Below are 18,097 nucleotides of genomic sequence, written 5' to 3' on the forward strand. Positions count from 1 at the left end.
TTGCATAGATTGTTGATTCAATGCCAATGCATTTCAGAATTGATTTTTACTTGATCAATATTTCGCTTATCATTTATCTTTTAAACTTTCAACTGTTACACTTGATACTTAATTTATGCATTCAGCTATTTTATTTGTGGATTAAGAGTTGGTTAACTGCGAAAATGATTAATGATTTTACAGAGACAAAGTAATTTTGGTTAAAAGTGTCATTTTCATTTGATCATTGGCTCACTTAATCCTTACTTTACACTGTAATTAAGATGAAACTGTTCATTAAATAACGATAAAATGCAAATTAAAATTTTATTTTAAACAAGTATTCAGAGTGATTTTTCGAAATCTTACAGAACTTTCTAAAGTTTTTCATTTTATAATAAAATTTTCATTGATAAAATTCGCGTAATAAGTTATATCATGAAACATAAACATTTAAGCCAAGCAAAACAGTTGATCTTGTTGATATAATTTAGGAATGACTGAAGGAGTCTTTACCAACTCGAATGTAACGGAAGGCATGGATGAATGTACACCGAAAGTAGCACGTTGTATACGAATTCTGGAGAAACCTGTAATATTTAATGAACAAAATTATCAAATGTGCTTTGCATTGTTGATTGTAGTGTGAAAGAAACTCTAAAACTTACCTTCGTTGCCCCATTCAGTGCCCCATGAGTTAGTTACTAACCAATAATGAACACCGTTTTCAACTCCCCAACCAATCAGTTTAACATTATGCATTCCTAAGAATCTGCGAGAAACACTTTGGTAGACACCTGCCGAGAAAATTATTTCATTATTAAAACCGATCTTTAAGTAAATATCTTTTGTTAACTTTTACCTGATTTGTAGCTGGGAAAATCTGAATAAACTTCCATGTAAGCAGGCAAAGGACCATTGACCATTATGTCTCTCATCTTGTCAAGCCATATATCTGGTGACTCGACAGTAACTTTATAATACTTATCTAATTTGAAGTCATTTTGGTTACATTTTGAGGAAAGAGGTAAGCAACTTGAATCTTTGGATGATTTTACAGTAAAAATTCCTTTTTTAGACCAATAATTAAAAGCTTGACCAATGTTTGCACTGTTATATTTACTGTTGAAACCGCCATTCGATCTGATGATTTGCTCTACGGTAGCTTCAACGTCAATTTCAGCTCCAGTTCGGATGCAAAGACGATCAGCAATTGAACCAACAGCAGCATAAATCCATGAAGGATAACCTTTCTTTTGGTCATAAACCTTACCAATCGAAGTGCAGTTAGGCCAAACTACCCGAGCATCGAAGGTTTCCGGTGTATGTTCTCGTAACTTTGTAGAATATGTTTTATTGGTAAAATGTTGATTAAATGTTTCTTCATGAGTGACAATCAACTTGTCCATTTCAATTTTATTAGACCCATCAAAATTTTTACCTGCCTAATGAGAAAAAATATATTTGCTTAACGTTACCGATTAATAAAGTATCAAAAATATTTACCTTCCATATCGTGTTCAGAGCATTAATCGCGTTAATAATTTCATCAGTTAATGGTTCAAATCACTGGAAATATACTCGTCAGCATTAATGGAATAAACAAAAAGAGAAACAATTAAAAAGAGTTTCATCTTGAAAGTTTTACAAGTTTTAGTTCAGTTGAGACAAAATTGAAACAATAAATGATGATCGAGCTTGATGAAGATTCCGTTTTATACATGAATCTGCGTTTACAATCAATGTTAAGCAATCGCTAAAAGATGCTTCACTTATCGTAACATGTAAAATGAACAATGGATTATCTTTAATATCTTTATCTTGAATAAATGGTTAAAAATATTTACCTTTCATTTTGTGCTGAAGGTGTTGGAAATTGAATTTCATCTACTAATACTCCAAATATGGTACATGATAGAGTTTGATGATAACAGAAAAATTACTGTTATTGTTATTGAATATAAAATTTTGCTAATATTGCGACAATATTGAGCAAAAACCAATTATGATAGGAAAATGATACCAAGAAAAACATAATTAACATTAAACGTAACACAATGGCTTATGCAAGTTATCGATAACCCCAACAGCAATGCGTTTCTTCATATTTGGTTTTTTCAATGTTTGGTTGTAATTAGTTGAGTTGATTACGTTGAAAAGTCAGTTGCAGAAACAAGTAATCTAAATCAGTATCAAGTTCTCGGAATTAGTACGTAAATATGCGGATGACTAAGAGATTGAGAGCATGTAATACAAACTATCTTACGTTTATAATTCTTGACATAAACTGTTTTTACGTAATTTTGATTTCAGGTTAGCCATAAGAGCTTTACCTGATTTTGTTGCGACTTTTAATTATGAATTTTTCAGATTATTTGTGAAATCGCATAGACTTTTAGGCATATTTAATCTTTTCACATATTATTGCTCACATGATGTCCAAAATTCTTCGAATGAGCAACTCATAGCAAGGTTTGGTGCATTTACTGTTTTGAAACGAATTCGACTCCATTTTCATTCAGAAACTTAATGACATCTTTATGTTAATGTTTGCGAACTAACAAGTCAGGCCAGATTGATGTTTTAATCCTTCCTTTTGAAAATGTGCAAAACTGTTTCAAAACTTTTTTTTGCATTTTCAACATAAAATTGGCAGACTTATTTGTAAAGAAAATCACTTTCTACTCGTTTTTGTACATTTTCCGTCTATCAAATATGCTACTTAAATCATCTCAAACTTCTTATTTAAATGAGTTAAGGCAATTTATTAATGTGTCTCTTTATTTATGAAACAGCCTTTGTAGCCTTTATGGAATCTCAATCTGTTTAGTTAAAATCAACGTCCTGTAAATATAATATCAATACATTACAGATAGTCAATCGATGGTCAAAGCAGTTTCATAGATTTTTAATAAATATTGTAAATGATTATCATGCAATGATTTTGTAAATTGAAGGGAGATTAAACTTTAATATATAAAATCACAGCATTAAATTTTTGTACAAAATTGTTGCTGAATTGAAAGGATTCTAGAGAAACTTCTCTATAGCTGAAAATGGATGATTGAACTACGTATCCGAAAATAGTCAGAGATGAATCAGAATTCAGGTTACTGAGAAATCATCGTTTGAACAGGGTTGAGGAAAATTAAAAGTTGCAAACTGTTGCAGAAATAAAGTAAGTACGCAGAACTTAAATCAAGCACTCAACTAGTGCTTACGAACTGTGATTGTTAGGTGTGAATTTTATCAGTGCATTCAAGATTTAGGTTCTGATTAAAGCTAAATGTTAGACGTTTTATCTTCCATTGTCATTATACAAATTGTCATTGTAAATAGTTGGCCGTATTCAGGTTATAAACAATCAGGATCAAACGATGCTAATGTCAATGTCAAAATCAAAATTTTTACCGATAACATTTTATTATGTGTTATAAGATTAGAGCTATACACTGGGATAACAATAAATGAATTGGATTGATTTTAAACTATCAAAGATTGACTTTTATGTTTCAGTCAACTTGAAAAATGGTGCAAACAAAATGAAAACTTTAATCTAATCGAAGTGTTGCAAATATGGAAAGTATGGTCACGAGAAATCAGGTTTGAAATGAACGATACTCTTCTCGGTTGATTATTGATTCTAGGCCATTGTGTCTTTAAGTAGATTTTTACTTCATTTACATGTTAATATTTTGGTTATCATTTATTTATCAAACTTTCACTACTGTTATCAGTCTGACTTTATCAACTGGCTCGATCAATCCTTACTTTACAGGGTAATAAAGATGGAACTGTTAATTTAATAAACGCGTCCAATTACTTGAACTTTCTTACATTGTGAAAATCGAAAATTAAATCTTAATGCGAAACTCTCATTGAATTTATTTTGTGGTTCCTTTTGAATACGAATAAAAATTATTGCTCATATGAATGATAATTAAAATTTTATTTTCACAAAAAATAACCAGTACTTGATGTACTTTATGTAAAATCTTAAGATGGTTTTCAAGTTTTTCATTTTAAATTGAAATTCAAAAAGACGAGGGATCGAGTAATGTAACCATTTATGCCAGGTAAAATAATTGATCTTGTTGGTAGGCTTTAGGAATATCTGATGGCGTGTTTACCAACTCGAATGTAACGGAAGGCATGGATTCATCGAAATCAGCACGCTGCATACGAATTCTGGCGAAACCTGTAATATGTAATGAACAAAATTAGTAAATTTGCTTTGCATTGTTGATTGTAGCGTGAAAGAAACTCTAAAACTTACCTTCATTACCCCATTCAGTGCCCCATGAGTTAGTTACTAACCAATAATGAACACCGTTTTCAACTCCCCAACCAATAAGTTTAACATTATGCATTCCTAAGAATCTGTGAGAAACACTTTGGTAGACACCTGAAGAGAAAATTATTTCATTATTAAAACCGATCTCCAAGTAAATATCTTTTGTTAACTTTTACCTGATTTGTAGCTGGGAAAATCTGAATAAACTTCCATGTAAGCAGGCAAAGGACCATTTACCATTATATCTCTCATCTTGTCAAGCCATATATCTGGTGACTCAACAGTAACTTTATAATACTTATCTAATTTGAAGTCATTTTGGTTACATTTTGAGGAAAGAGGTAAGCAACTTGAACCTTTGGATGATTTTGCAGTGAAAATTCCTTTTTTAGACCAATAATTAAAAGCTTGACCAATGTTTGCACTGTTATATTTACTGTTGAAACCACCGTTCGATCTGATGATTTGCTCTACGGTAGCTTCAACGTCAATTTCCGCTCCAGTTTGGATGCAAAGACGATCAGCAATTGAACCAACAGCAGCATAAATCCATGAAGGATAACCTTTCTTCTGGTCATAAACCTTACCAATCGAAGTGCAGTTAGGCCAAACTACACGAGCATCGAAGCTTTTCGGCAAATGTTCGTGTAATTTTGTAGGATATGTTTTATTGGTAAAATGGTCATTGAATGTTTCATTTTGAATGGTAACCAACTTGTCTATTTTGATTTTTTTGGACCCATGGAAATTTGCACCAGCCTAGTGAGAAAAAAATGATTGTTAAACGTCTCGTTTAAATAAAGCATAAAAAATATTTACCTTCCATGTTGTGTTCAAAGCGTTAATTGCATCAATAATTTCATCGGTCAATGGATCCAAATCAGTAGATATATACGTGTGTCTAGAAGCACTAACGGAATAAACAAAGAGAGTGAGAATTAGAAAGAGTTTCATCTTGAAAGTACTCAGTGAAGCGAAATTGCAACAAGAAATGATGATCGAGCTTGCTGAAGATTCTGTTTTATACAGGATTCTCAGTTCACAATCAATGTTAAGCAAGCGCTTAAAGTTGCTTTACTAATCCTAGTATGTAAAATGAACAATTGATTATCTTAGATATCTTTATCTGGAATAAATGGTGAAAAATATTTACCTTCTATTTTGTGTTGAAATCGTTAATTTCATCCATTAATACTCCAAATTTGGTAGATGATAGAGCTTGACGATAACAGAAAAATAAATTATTGTTAGTTATCGATAGTTATTGCATGTATGGTTACCGATAATATTTAACAATAGAAGAAATACATGAACAATTCTAGAAAGAAAACCATAACTTTAGATAGTTTTAATCATTTTGATCGGTATTTGAAACAAATGTTAAGAAAATCAGGTCTGGACTAAAAGACAAAAAAGGAAAGGAAGGGTTAAAATGACTAAAATCACGTAATGAAAACATCTAACACCTTCACTACTACCAGTTTATGCCATTGAGCTCCCAGCTGAAGCTGGTAGAGTTTCAGTGGCTGGTTGTGAGTTCAAACAGAGCTTTAAGCTTACAAGTTAATATTCAAGAATTACTGTCCTTGTTGTGATTATAATATAAATCCAACACTGTTCATCAAAAATTGCTAAAAAGTGACTTAATTTTGGTATTTTTGCCTCTTTAACCTTTTTTAACCTTTTCGTCTTTCATCCCGGACCTAAATACGGGGTGTTAAGAAAGTTCGTGTGAGGGGAAAAAATAATTTCCCTGCGCATTAAACATTTTTTGATGTTATGGTTAGGAAGCTGCTATTTCTCCCCTCACACGAACTTTCTTAACACCCTGTATCATAAGATGTAACACAATGACTTATGTAATTTGTTATCGATCATTGAAAAGAGTTATCGATATATTGTTTTCTCTGTGTTATCGATAACGTGATAGTCAAACCATCTCTTTAAACTGGATAATTATTTGATGGAAGTGATGGACTCTGAAAATGATCTTACTAGTTACTTGTTCGTATATTAGTCCGAAGTCAAATCACCGAATGATTTTGATACTGATATCAGAAAAATTCACATATGATAAGGGATTGTAAGCACGACATGCAAACAAATGTGATGTCTTTTGTTTTTGAACTATCAACGAATCTGACAATCTGTTTAGTCTACAATTTGATTGATATTTATCAGAAAAAAAGTACAGTTCACTATTTATGCACCAAACCACTTATATCACTCATCAATTATATTTTGTTATGTACGCTAAGATTAGAGCTACACAACTGGATACCAGAAAAATTTTGGAAATTTCCATTTCAAGCCGAATAAACCTTTGTCTTCAAGTAAATGCAGTAAACTTAAAAAAATGGTGAAAACAAAAGCAGCTTTGATCTATTCAGAGTGTTGCAGATATGAAGAGCATGGTCATTATGAGAAATAACGTTTGAAATGAAAAATTAATTCTCGATAGATCATTGATTTGATGGCAATGTATCTCTAAATTGATTTGCACTTGATTAATATTCGGTTGTCATTTATCTTTTAAACTTTCAACTGTTACACTTGATACTTAATTTATGCATCCAGCTATTTTATTTGTGGATTAAGAGTTAACTGCGAAAATGATTAATGATTTTACAGAGACAAAGTAATGTTGGTTAAAAGTGTCATTTTCATTGAATCATTGGCTCACTAAATCCTTACTTTACAGTGTAATTAAGATGAAACTGTTCATTTAATAAACGATAAAGGTGTTTAAATTACTTGAACTTTTTTACATTATCAAAATTGATTACTTTGAAGCAAAACCACTTTTATCCATCAATTGACTTTCCTTTATGTTTCATTTTACCGAGAAGCAACAATTTGTTCAATTCAGTCTATTTTTGACATACAAGGCTGTAGTCTATGAATGATGCTACCAAATAATCTAGATAAATACACTTCATTGCTTTACTTGGAACTAATCAGTGACTATCAAATAGATATAAATCTTAATCAGACAAATTGTAACAATTTAAAAAGGTTACTCCATAGGTTGCTCCGTTATGGTCAATAGTGAATTTTAAGCAAGGGAAGAAAGAGGACAAAATGGTTAACAGATGACCCTCTGGATCAAAATTAACCTATTATGGACTTTCATTGTTGATTGGCAGGAGTTGGACAATTGATTAAATGGAGCAAAATGCATCGTCACCATTAGACATTACAATTGACTTGGATCACAAAATGAATGGACAACAAAAATGATTACAATAAAGAGCAAGAGTTAACACGGTGAAAATATGAAGTGAAATGAAGGTTGTTTATTAGCGGTGCCAATGGATATGAGGGTGACTTATTAATACCAAATAATACAAATAAATAACAGCAAAAAAGACTAAATAATGCAAGACAATGACCCAAATTTTCGTATATATAATAATACAATTATTATTGTTATTTTCAATAAAGAAACATAACAGGAAAGTAATGCCATCTGAATGTGCAATTGTTAATTCAGCATAAGAAGCAACTTATTTGTCATTCAATAGCGCGAAGCTGAAGATTTGTCAATTGTTAACAGTAAAACTTTGCCTTTGTTAATATCTTCATCATTTACACCCTCGCTTTTCTGCCAGTAACGGGTTAATATCACAATTGGAACAGGATTGACTAGTGACATAAAGAGTGACAAAAGGACAAAGGTCACTAAATGACCTTAATTTCCTCAATCGACCATAAGAAAGCTTTAGAAAGGAATGGGTAAGAAAACAAAGGAAACAATATGTTTATCTTTCCACTTTCTCTGCTTTCTCCTTTCATCATATACCCAATTTTAAAGGTAATTTATCTAAATTAACAAAAATTAATGCAAAGAAGTCAATTAAATGTAACTTAATTTGTTCTGGTCTCTAATAATCCAGACAAATCTACCTAGAAATACATGAATGTACTTCAGTAATTCAAAAGGTTTACATTTTCAATGTACAGTATTTTATATCTGCATTCAAATTTTTTTCTTTCTCCATTCTTTCTTATTAGTATCTACTCGCAAAGGATATAAATATTTTCAAATGAAATGGATGCTAAAATTGTTAAGGTTCGATCTAATACATCTAATGTATCTACTGTATCTAATGCAATTAAAAGCTCTGGGGTTGAGAAGTCGACCTTTAGTACTGCAAGTTCAGAGACGATTCGTTTAAATGAGCTGTTACCCCGTTTACCTGAACTTTGTGCCCGAACTAAACCAAGGACTACTAAATCTAGGTCTACTTGTTTATGTGATTGGAAATATCTCACTTCTTGCCTAGCAAAATGTTTAATGATTATGGTTGCCGAGTGTGTTGTTGCTGCTGTCATACTTGCAACATTACGACCTCATTGTAAGCGTAAGTAGATTTAAAATGACCAAAAGTACTATTAACGTAATCAATTTACTATTCTAATTATTTTACGTTTTTTTCTGAATCAGGTGCTGCTGTTGATCCCGTGACACGAGACGAATGCCTTTTGAGAGACATTTATTTTTACCTTTCATCCATTGTTGCAGGACTCAACACATTACTTATTTTATTATATACTTTTCATGTGATTGAAAAATTTAATCAAAGCAGATGGCTAAGATTTGAGTTAATCTACCATTTATTGTACACAACTCATATGACAATTATATCAAGCTTAACTTTAAACAAGTCAACCTTTCAAGTGATCTTACTTGGAATTTTAGGTTTAGCTGTTGTTTTTAAAGGAATAATCATAGTTTTTGATCGATTGATCAAATTGTGTACCGGTAAACCAGCTCAAGAAGCTTTCGATGATGATGATGGTAATAAAACAAGAATTGGAATAATGAAGTTACGATTTGGAGTTTGATTTATTTCACTTTCTCAACGAGCCAAATTGTTGCTCGTACAAATTGATGACTACTTTGACATCACCCAAGATTTCAGCAACTCTTATGGGCGTTAATTGTGATTAAATTACCGTGTAATGACTTTGTAGTTACAAGAATCACATCAAATTTAATATTAATTTGCTGCAATTAGTAAAGAAAATTATAAGGACTAGCATCGCCATCTATAGTGGTAAAAACGAGTCAGCTGGTTTATTTTTCTGCCGCAGTTTTTGTATTTTAATTGTTAACTAAATCCATCAAATGATCAAAAGGCATCATCACAACTTGTTAAGAGATCAATTTCTCTTTATTTATCACCAAATAGACTTTAATTTTCGTTGGTTGAAAATACAAATATTCAACAAAATGTCAAATGTTAAGGTGTAAAATCAAATTAAACGCATCAAAAGCCAAAGATTTTCATGGACTAAAATCAAAATAAAGAAAGATCATTCAATTTATTGGTATAAGTTGTGCTTAAAATTTTAACCTCAGCTTAAGAAGTGTTTATTTTATTTGGTGGATATCTTTTTTGATCATTCAAGATCAATCTTATCTCAAATTTGAACTACTATTCAAGGGTCAACATCGATTTCAGCTGTGTAAATTAAATATTAGATGGAAAATTACTATAATTAAAAGGTCAATTTGGAAAGAGAGATGGATCAATCTCTACGCTAATGAATGCAAAAATTCATTTATTTATAAGGATTATATTGTGATGTTGATTTTTATCAGTTCCACAGTTATTCATGTTGAGTTGTCGATTGGTAATAAATGCACTTAGCAATTGATTTATTGTAATGGCTTGGGTGTAAAACATGGGTAACACAATGCGATGCAATAATCCGAGTTGATAATAGATTGTGAGCGAGAATTACGTTTGTTTGATTTTAGGAATTAGCTTGAGTAACCAACGAAAAACAAAGAAACAGACAGAAATTTCAAAAAATAAAAATATAACCATGACTACATTAACTGTAGCTAGGAAAGGTTTGACGGTTAATGGACTTGTTCTCATCATTAATTGAACAGGAAATTGAATGAATGTTGTCATTAGCCAGAAACAAAGTATATGAGGAACCTTTTAGAATAAAATGAGAGAAAAACAAATTTGTAAATTAAATTTGAAAAACTGATGCTCCGCAATATCTAAATAAATATTGAGAAAACTCAATAAAGTATCTTTGATCTGAAATATTGATGAATACACATTCAAAATTGTACAATCGCTTACCCGGTGCGTATAATTACCAGTATAACCTAAATACAGTCTGGGTATCTCAATAATGCTTCCAATAATGAGTAAAGTTTTGGTTAGAAATACTTCCATTTCTTTCAATTCATCTTCCTAAAAAAGTAAATCATCAAATCGATTAGTTGTAATAGCCATTTCCTTAAAAATGTAATAAAAAGCTATATTTGTTAATATTTACTCACAAAACGCTGGTAAGAAAGATAAAGGGTAATGAAGTAAATCGGCGAAAAATATATGTTGAAATAAAGAGATATTTGAAGCATCAGGCAACTTTTGGCAATATTTTTACCTGTAACAGACAGAAAGATAAATTAGATCACCTTGTTTGAACAATTGCTAAATTAATAAAACAAAGCTTACCAGTTAATCTGATCCTTTCCTCCGAAAACTCATCGCCTGATTCCTCAGTGTTTCGTCTGCGAGCAGACATGTTGGTTTTTGTCCTGTTGGCTATTTCAACTTTTGATTTCAGACTTGACCAATTTCACTAATCAAAGTTAAACCAGAATAAAACATTTGCACCGAAAAAAAAGCCAACAACTTTTCGAGAAATTGAGATTTGTTTGTATTTCCATAAGGTTAAGGTAACCAATGGTAACTCTGTTTTGTACTGTTAGTAATTTTGGTTGACCAAAAATATCGTGATAGATTTAACATTATCAGTTTAATGATTTCTCGTTGCTCAATTCAATCCATGTTACATGTAAGTTAATCATCTATTTTACTATCTGTTCAATAATTTAAAATTGATTTCTCATGATTCATTTATAAAATTGGACAAAATGCCTCCAACAAGTCAAGCATTGACACTTTGGTTACTCGAATGAAAGATCAATGTTGATTTGATTGATCAGTAGATTGAATCAATCGTATTTTTAATATCTTGATTAACAAATGTCGTTAAAATACGTTTGAGATTGAGTCATTATCATGTTAAAAATCAAATTATTGTGTTTATTCAAGCTTAACCATTTACTGAGTCTCTTTATTAGCCAATAAAACTGGTTAGTTGGCCTGATTTGTTAAAGGTTTGTGGGAACAATTTGGTTACACTTTTGGGTTGTTTGTTACAATTAGAAATAAGACAATAAACACAATCACATTTAAAATCTAGAATTTTTAAGGGCAATTTAGGGGCCGCTCCTATTAAAGGTAATTTTACCGAAGCTAATCAGAATTGATTCAATAATTTTACAATAGCAATGAATAAAAAACTTGATGAAAGGAGAGAATAAAAAAAAGGAAATGAACATTTCAAATGAACCGCTTTTGTGTTGCTCATATTGTAAGTTTTGTCTATTTGTTAGTCTCCATCTGGTGCATTAATAAACCATACTGGTAAATGAAAATGAAATGTAAACTGTATAAGTTAAATATGACGGTTCTTGTTTTTAATTATAATTATTTTCTTTAAACAGTGGGAAAGTGGCTCTGTCCATGGTATTTCAAAAAGGGTAATTACCAAAGTTATCGTTGTTGTAATTTAATTTTTTTAAACTTGCACCGTTTTCCAATATTTTATAACATATTTTTATCGTACGTTTTGTTTCTCAATCGTGAAAATTGTTAGTTTCTTTCTGCTACTGTGATAATGTTACTTGATCTTTCTAACTAAAGGCTGTCATTTTGTTTCTTAGGGGTATTGCCTTAAATTTGATCGCTTTTTTTCACTCTGACAGACCGAGTCACTTTTCCTGCTGCTTATGTAAACCAAGTGAAATTTCATGGTTAACCATCATCAACACCAACGGTCACAAAGTTTCTTTAGCCGTTTGATACGCAATCTTTCATCTCATTCACTCTCCAACTCTTCATACCATAATGGAAGTTCCAATGTCGTTGATCACCATTCCAGCCATCACCGTCAAAGCCGAGAAAAAAGTAGTACTCTTCGATCTAGTAAGAGACATCCAAGACATGCCTCAACTTATGCAACTATGCGACATCAATTATCATCATCTCAATCAAGCCAAGATGTTAGTTCCAAACTTATCAGTCCATCTCCTTCAATGCCACAACCAATTGAGTCTAAACCATTGGCCATTTGTGGTATCAAAAACCATGGAAATACTTGTTTCATGAATGCAATTCTTCAATGTTTATCCAATACCGATTTATTGGCTGAATATTTTGTTATGAGCCATTATAAAATTGATTTGGTTAAACATAATCAATTAAACTTGTGTAAATACGGCTCTCATGGTGAAGTAACCTCCCAATGTGCCCTAGTTTTTAAATCTCTCTGGACTAACTCTTACTCTCCTGATATTTCTAATAAGTTTAAGCATCTTGTTTCAAAACACTGTAAACAATATGAAGGTAGTGATCAACATGATGCCCAAGAATTTTTATTCTTTCTATTGGATATTTTCCATGAAGACCTTAATATTGCAACCAAGAAAAAGTCGAAAAAGCTGAAGGTATTTATCTTATTTCTTACAGTTATTGTGTATAAACAATGTAGTTTTATAGCCATCTGTATTTTTTTATTCAACTCAAGTTGTCAATAGTGATGATAGAGAAGGATTTATGTTCACATTTCCTCCTTTTTGTTTTTATTTGTTGTTATCAGTTCAAATATTTATTGCTGTAGCAAGAAACTTGAGAGCTTTGATTAGCTATATTATAACTTAAAGAGAATCAACAATGTGACATTATTTATTCTTGAAGAAGCAGCAAATATAAAGCAAAACCGTAAATATAGTAATTATTTGTTATTATAAGCTAAAATTATTATTCATATTTTAATGAGATTTAGTTTCAATTAACCCAAAAAATAGCACATAACAGTGACAAAAACAAAACACGTTTCACTCTAATTGATAATTAGCAAAGGCAGTGAGACAATTAAATGTTGCTGACAACAAACAGCGATTATCTTTAACATTTATTTTACTCTCTATTTTTTTTTGGTTAATCACACTTATAACAGAGAAACAGCAACTTATTGATTGAATGCATTCATTTTCATCAACAATTTTATCATCATGATGATCTGTTGAAATCTATGCAGTTTTACTTTCTTTTCTATCTCATCTTTCATTTGTTTTTCACTTCTCATCTTATTATTTCATTCCATTTGATGATAATTAATATTCTTATTTCATCTATTATTACTCAGCAAATACAGAAAAGTTGGAACAAACCAGACGAGCTTGTTGCTGCCGAAACATTAGCTTATCATATGCGATGTGATAGCAGTTTTATTCATGATTTATTTCAAGCTCAACTCTGCTCCTCTCTGGTCTGCCGATCATGTAACAATTACAGCAATACCTTTGATCCCTATATGTGCCTTTCACTTCCGGTACCAATCAAACGCACACACACTGTCATAATAAATGTTTCTTATTTGGATGATGTTACAAAAATTGTAAGTTTCAATGGAAATCTTTATATTATATTTTACTTCAACATTATTATTCTAAGAGAATAATTATAAACAATTATACTAATTGCATCTTTACTTTTCCTTTCTTTTCATTGTTAAGGTGCGGATGGTTGTTGCCATTGAAGCTCAAGCAACTCTTCGTGAATTGCGAGATAAAATTTCACGATTGGTTAAAATTCCTGAACGTCAGTTGGTTCTGTTGATTAAAGAACACGAAGTTGGATTGAAAGAATTGATCAAGGACAAACTTACCATGCATGAAATCTTGGAAGATGTTAATGAAGTAGAAGTAGAAGCCATTGAAACTCCTGCTATTCCTGACTGGACATCTGGAGTATACTCTTCCACTGGTATACCCACCTTGACACCCTCATCATCTCCAATTAACTTTGCCTCATCTCAACCTTTGACATTGCTTTGGGTTAATCGGGTTGGTATTGGTAGCGAAAGTCAAGTTTTCGGTCCATTCTTTAGCTGTACTCTACCTCGAGAATCATCTTTCAAGGAAATTCAACATTGGCTTATGAAATCTATGTCTCCAATTCTGAGAAAAACATGCGATCTTGCAATCATCAAAGATTCGACACTTTTCCGCCTAAAAGTTGTCGATGGATTACCAGGTTGGCTTATTTTTATTTTAAATCTGAATTGAATTCAACTAATGTTTATCTTTTCTCATTCCTAGGTAAATGTTACCTTCCTGAAGATGTTGATCATCCTCTCTATATGCCAACAGTTGATAAGGCTTTGTCTCACTGTGAAGAAAGTGATTACCGAGGACCGATCCATTTAAAATTAATCATTGAATGGGATCTTGATTTGAGACAAACACTTTTAGTGGATGATGATGATATAATAACAATAATTGACGATCCCAATATTGAATTTGTTAAAGCACGTAATGAAATGGCTAACACGGCTTCTTTGAAAGATTGCTTCGAAATGTACTTCAGAGAAGAACGATTAGGAGCTGATAATGCATGGATGTGCCCAGCTTGTAAACGGCGTCAACAATGTATAAAGAAGTTATCTCTTTGGTCAACTCCAGATATATTTATAATACATTTAAAGCGTTTCCGTCAAGCATCCAATTCATCGAGAACCAAATTAACAACTTTAGTTTCTTTCCCACTTTCTGGCCTTGATATGAATCCTTATTTGAGCAACCGTAACAATAATTATGGTGATACTGTTGATTTTGTCAACAACAATAATTTGCGTAACTCATCATCTTATCTCCCTTCACCTTGGCGCCGACCATCTCACAGTAAAAGTTGTTCCTCTCGGTCAGAGGATAATGTCTACCACCTCTATGCAGTTTGCAATCATCATGGCAACATGCAGGCAGGCCATTATACGGCTTACTGTCGAAATATTGTGGATGGCAAGTGGTACTCATTTGATGATCAAAATGTTTCTCCAATATCAGAGAAATCTGTTGTCACCTCGGATGCGTACATTTTATTTTACCAAAGATCAACTCTTTCATATATCTCACCAATAAATTCTTGTTCAGGCTCATCAAATGGTTCGTCATCAACGTACAGCACAATCAGTTCAAACAGACCCTTCGACCATTGGACTTATCATCTTTCATCTTCAATCTCTAATCGACCATCTCCAGTTTCTTGTAATAGTCAAGATAATTTATCATCTAATAGTCATCCTAATTCAGGTAGGAAAAAATCAACACTTAAATTACTCATTTTGTTACTTCGGTGACTGTTTCTAATTTTAGTATTTTCTAATTTCAACACATCAATGTAATTTTATCCCTCCTTTTGCTCTCAGATTCTTCATTACATGGAAACAAAAGCAATCACCAAACTGTCAGCAATTATAACCAACCTTCTCGTGGAGCCCGAGCTTATTCAACTTTACCCACGAGAGGATCAAATGACGCAACTAAAGCTTTATTAAAAGATTCTCGATCAGTTTCACCTCCGGTCAAAAGATCTCAGATAAATAGTTACGAAAAAAGCAATTCAAAAACAGCATCTTTACCTCGGAATATGCAGTCTATAATCCCGCCACAACAAAAGCAGCTAATACAACCAAAGAACGATCGAAATCATTCAATGAGTAATGGACGTTTGACATCACCAACTCACAAAGAAATTCATGGTAAATATGAGGCTAATTCGCCTGATCAACCTAACTGTCTGACTGATGAGAATCAACCTCTACGTTCTCCCCCTTTACAAGAAAACAGTAGATACTGGACGGTCACCTCGGTTTAAAGACGATTTATTTTCATGTTTCGTTGGCATCCTAAGCTGAGGAAATTCAAGCAACAAAGCTCTCTTTCACTCTGGTCAATTACATTGTGGCAATTTAAATTTTATACATTCCTTTTTGTTTTGGTGCAATAACCACTCACCAAAGAACTGAAAGCAACTCTGGTTATCATTTATCCTATTGTTATTGCCAACAAAGAAAAGCATTTTTGGTCTTCATTTTGGATATTACATTAGTTTGTCTTTTTTCAATTCATTAACCCTTTTTTCGCTCTTTCCTTTTATCCTTTTTTATAACAATTGTTATTATTATTAATTTTTAGCTGGTTTACCATTTCGCCAAAGTATAGTTTTGAGTTTATGTTCTGTTAATATTACAAGTCATTGTTTGATTCAGAAAGAAATAATGATGACAAGCGTTCAAAAGCTGAAACAAAACAATGGTTCAACACCTTCAATATCCTAATCGTTATGATCTGTCTGTGATTTGATGATTCAAACAACATTTAAAGAGTGACAACCATAAAGGAAAAAATTATGGCGAAGCACACAAAAGGCTCAATTTTAATTACAATCATAGCCAATATTTGGATTATTATAAATTAATATTTTATACCCAGAGATATACCTGTTATGCCATGAAAGATGCCTGTCAACCTAATAACCCTTTTTGAGGAAAAGAAAAGCAAAAGCAAAAACAAGTGACTTGATCAGCATGAAGATCAAAATACACTCAAGCCTTGAGATTTTTACACCTATTGGATCACCTATTTTGATGGATTATCCAACGTCAGATTGAAAGATGGACAAAGTTTCTTCTATCAGAGATTCAAGATTTTATCGAAAGCTTTATTTAATAATGTTAATGTTTATAATCTTCCTAAAACCTAACAGAATAATCATCACGCCATTTAATATCGAATTTTTTGTTAAATTCAATTAAATCGACATTTTGAGAAAATTTTGAAATATTTTACCAAAAAAAACTACATTTACCAAGATATTTTGCAAAACACGATTCAAAATTTTCTTAATTTAATCCAGCTTTTCAGTTAATATATTTTCCAGTCTATCATTTCCTTAATTTAAATTTGCTATTAACTGTGTTAACGTACTTACTTTAAATTGTTCACATTTATAAAACATTTAACTCTAACTTGTTAACCTTTCATTGTTACCTAACCAAGTTATGATTGTTATAACTCGTCTAAACCAACTTGTTTATCATGTCAAAACTGTCATTTAATTGTCATTCCTTTTATCTTACAATTACCGATTTCCTTTTCTTAATTGTGTTTTATTCATTTTTCATATTCTATTTTGTTTTTTCCCTCATAATTTTGACTATTACGTTCTTATTACGTTTGTCTTTATTTAATTCTATGTTCATATTAATATATCATTCGAGAGATAAAAACACTGATTTTTCACCTGACTTTCACTTTGTATTGCTAATCAAAGCTCATTTTCAATGTTATTATCTTAAGTCAATGTTATACAGTAAGAGCCAGGGTTAAGTTAACTCTTGCTCATGTGGACCGGCCAGCCGCAACAGCTTTTAAGGTGGGTCAACCCTTGCTAGGTGTTTTACCTGCCCATAGGCACTAAGCTTTATCCAACTCAACTGAGGATGGGATAGTCCAAGGGACTTAACCCTGGGTAAGCACTACTGTATGTCGACCTAAGTTAACAAAATTGGAGACTTTTTCATAGTCGCCCTCTAATCAAAGTACCAATAAGATGGAACTTTATTTTGTTCAGTTTTCATTACATTTTTTTTGTCTCTACAAACTAAATAGATGGTGACACCTAATACTAAGTGTGACCTTTTTTTGTTAACTTAACCCTGACCATTACTGTGATTTGTATTAATATGTTGATTGTCAAATAATGGCATTTGCACTGAACACTCGCTGTCAAATTTTTGCTACTTTTTCAAGTTTGTAACCAAAACATTGCTAACTCAAACCAAATTACCATTAAAGTTCTTGATAATGACAAAATTATTTCATTTATTAATCAATGACAAAATTTGACTTTAGCTTGAAAGCTAGTTCTAATTGAAAGA

General features: G+C 31.7%; 4 protein-coding genes and 1 pseudogene across 14 annotated transcripts; 2 read left to right on the forward strand and 3 right to left on the reverse strand.

Annotated features, from left to right (window-relative positions):
• Positions 1-278: 278 nt before the first annotated feature.
• Positions 279-1,628, reverse strand: LOC107359924 (cathepsin B-like; annotated as a pseudogene). Its single transcript, XR_016198472.1, has 4 exons — positions 1,486-1,628; positions 842-1,424; positions 648-776; positions 279-569 (listed from the first exon to the last, which is right to left on the reverse strand). The product of XR_016198472.1 is annotated as a cathepsin B-like (transcript).
• Positions 1,629-3,909: 2,281 nt separating this feature from the next.
• On the reverse strand, positions 3,910-5,259 carry LOC107369972 (cathepsin B-like). Its single transcript, XM_015937945.2, has 4 exons — positions 5,093-5,259; positions 4,450-5,032; positions 4,256-4,384; positions 3,910-4,177 (listed from the first exon to the last, which is right to left on the reverse strand). The coding sequence occupies exons 1-4, from the start codon at positions 5,225-5,227 to the stop codon at positions 4,047-4,049; spliced, it is 978 nt and encodes a 325-aa protein (XP_015793431.2). The 5' UTR covers positions 5,228-5,259; the 3' UTR covers positions 3,910-4,046.
• Positions 5,260-7,844: 2,585 nt separating this feature from the next.
• On the forward strand, positions 7,845-9,604 carry LOC107370696 (uncharacterized). The gene is made up of 3 exons (XM_015938667.3): positions 7,845-8,087; positions 8,288-8,637; positions 8,721-9,604. Exons 2-3 carry the CDS (start codon positions 8,325-8,327, stop codon positions 9,119-9,121), a joined length of 714 nt encoding a protein of 237 aa, XP_015794153.2. The 5' UTR covers positions 7,845-8,087; positions 8,288-8,324; the 3' UTR covers positions 9,122-9,604.
• A 220-nt stretch (positions 9,605-9,824) lies between these two features.
• LOC107370719 (transmembrane protein 17) lies at positions 9,825-11,367 on the reverse strand. The gene is made up of 4 exons (XM_015938690.3): positions 10,762-11,367; positions 10,584-10,690; positions 10,381-10,494; positions 9,825-10,227 (listed from the first exon to the last, which is right to left on the reverse strand). The coding sequence occupies exons 1-4, from the start codon at positions 10,829-10,831 to the stop codon at positions 10,021-10,023; spliced, it is 498 nt and encodes a 165-aa protein (XP_015794176.2). The 5' UTR covers positions 10,832-11,367; the 3' UTR covers positions 9,825-10,020.
• Positions 11,368-11,741: 374 nt separating this feature from the next.
• On the forward strand, positions 11,742-17,464 carry LOC107366992 (ubiquitin carboxyl-terminal hydrolase 31). Of its 10 annotated transcripts, none has more exons than XM_089267691.1 (7): positions 11,742-11,966; positions 12,039-12,821; positions 13,523-13,774; positions 13,893-14,412; positions 14,478-15,467; positions 15,584-15,916; positions 15,998-17,464. In XM_089267691.1, the coding sequence occupies exons 2-7, from the start codon at positions 12,126-12,128 to the stop codon at positions 16,030-16,032; spliced, it is 2,826 nt and encodes a 941-aa protein (XP_089123817.1). In that variant the 5' UTR covers positions 11,742-11,966; positions 12,039-12,125; the 3' UTR covers positions 16,033-17,464. The 10 variants fall into 10 exon arrangements, with proteins under 10 accessions (XP_089123817.1, XP_089123813.1, XP_089123816.1 ...); XM_089267687.1 differs by having other exon boundaries at positions 16,005-17,464; XM_089267690.1 differs by having other exon boundaries at positions 12,081-12,821; positions 16,005-17,464.
• Positions 17,465-18,097: the final 633 nt, after the last annotated feature.

The sequence above is a fragment of the Tetranychus urticae genome, chromosome 2 (assembly GCF_039701765.1).
Source record: "Tetranychus urticae isolate SD_2017Ah chromosome 2, NJAU_TeUrti_SD_1.0, whole genome shotgun sequence".
In the NCBI taxonomy this organism is placed as follows: Eukaryota; Metazoa; Arthropoda; class Arachnida; order Trombidiformes; family Tetranychidae; genus Tetranychus; species Tetranychus urticae.

Bases quoted from the DNA above. Each gene is read 5' to 3' on its own strand.
- LOC107370696 (XM_015938667.3), top strand. From the start codon at position 8,325: ATGGATGCTAAAATTGTTAAGGTTCGATCTAATACATCTAATGTATCT. The intron at 8,638-8,720 runs GTAAGTAGATTT...TTTCTGAATCAG, and splicing joins ATTACGACCTCATTGTAAGC to GTGCTGCTGTTGATCCCGTG.
- LOC107369972 (XM_015937945.2), bottom strand. From the start codon at position 5,227: ATGAAACTCTTTCTAATTCTCACTCTCTTTGTTTATTCCGTTAGTGCT. The intron at 5,033-5,092 runs GTAAATATTTTT...TTTTCTCACTAG, and splicing joins CTTTGAACACAACATGGAAG to GCTGGTGCAAATTTCCATGG. The intron at 4,178-4,255 runs GTAAGTTTTAGA...TACATATTACAG, and splicing joins CACTGAATGGGGTAATGAAG to GTTTCGCCAGAATTCGTATG.
- LOC107370719 (XM_015938690.3), bottom strand. From the start codon at position 10,831: ATGTCTGCTCGCAGACGAAACACTGAGGAATCAGGCGATGAGTTTTCG. The intron at 10,691-10,761 runs GTAAGCTTTGTT...TGTCTGTTACAG, and splicing joins GGAAAGGATCAGATTAACTG to GTAAAAATATTGCCAAAAGT. The intron at 10,495-10,583 runs GTGAGTAAATAT...TTACTTTTTTAG, and splicing joins ATCTTTCTTACCAGCGTTTT to GAAGATGAATTGAAAGAAAT.
- LOC107366992 (XM_089267687.1), top strand. From the start codon at position 12,126: ATGGTTAACCATCATCAACACCAACGGTCACAAAGTTTCTTTAGCCGT. The intron at 12,822-13,522 runs GTATTTATCTTA...ATTATTACTCAG, and splicing joins AAAAGTCGAAAAAGCTGAAG to CAAATACAGAAAAGTTGGAA. The intron at 13,775-13,892 runs GTAAGTTTCAAT...TTCATTGTTAAG, and splicing joins TGGATGATGTTACAAAAATT to GTGCGGATGGTTGTTGCCAT.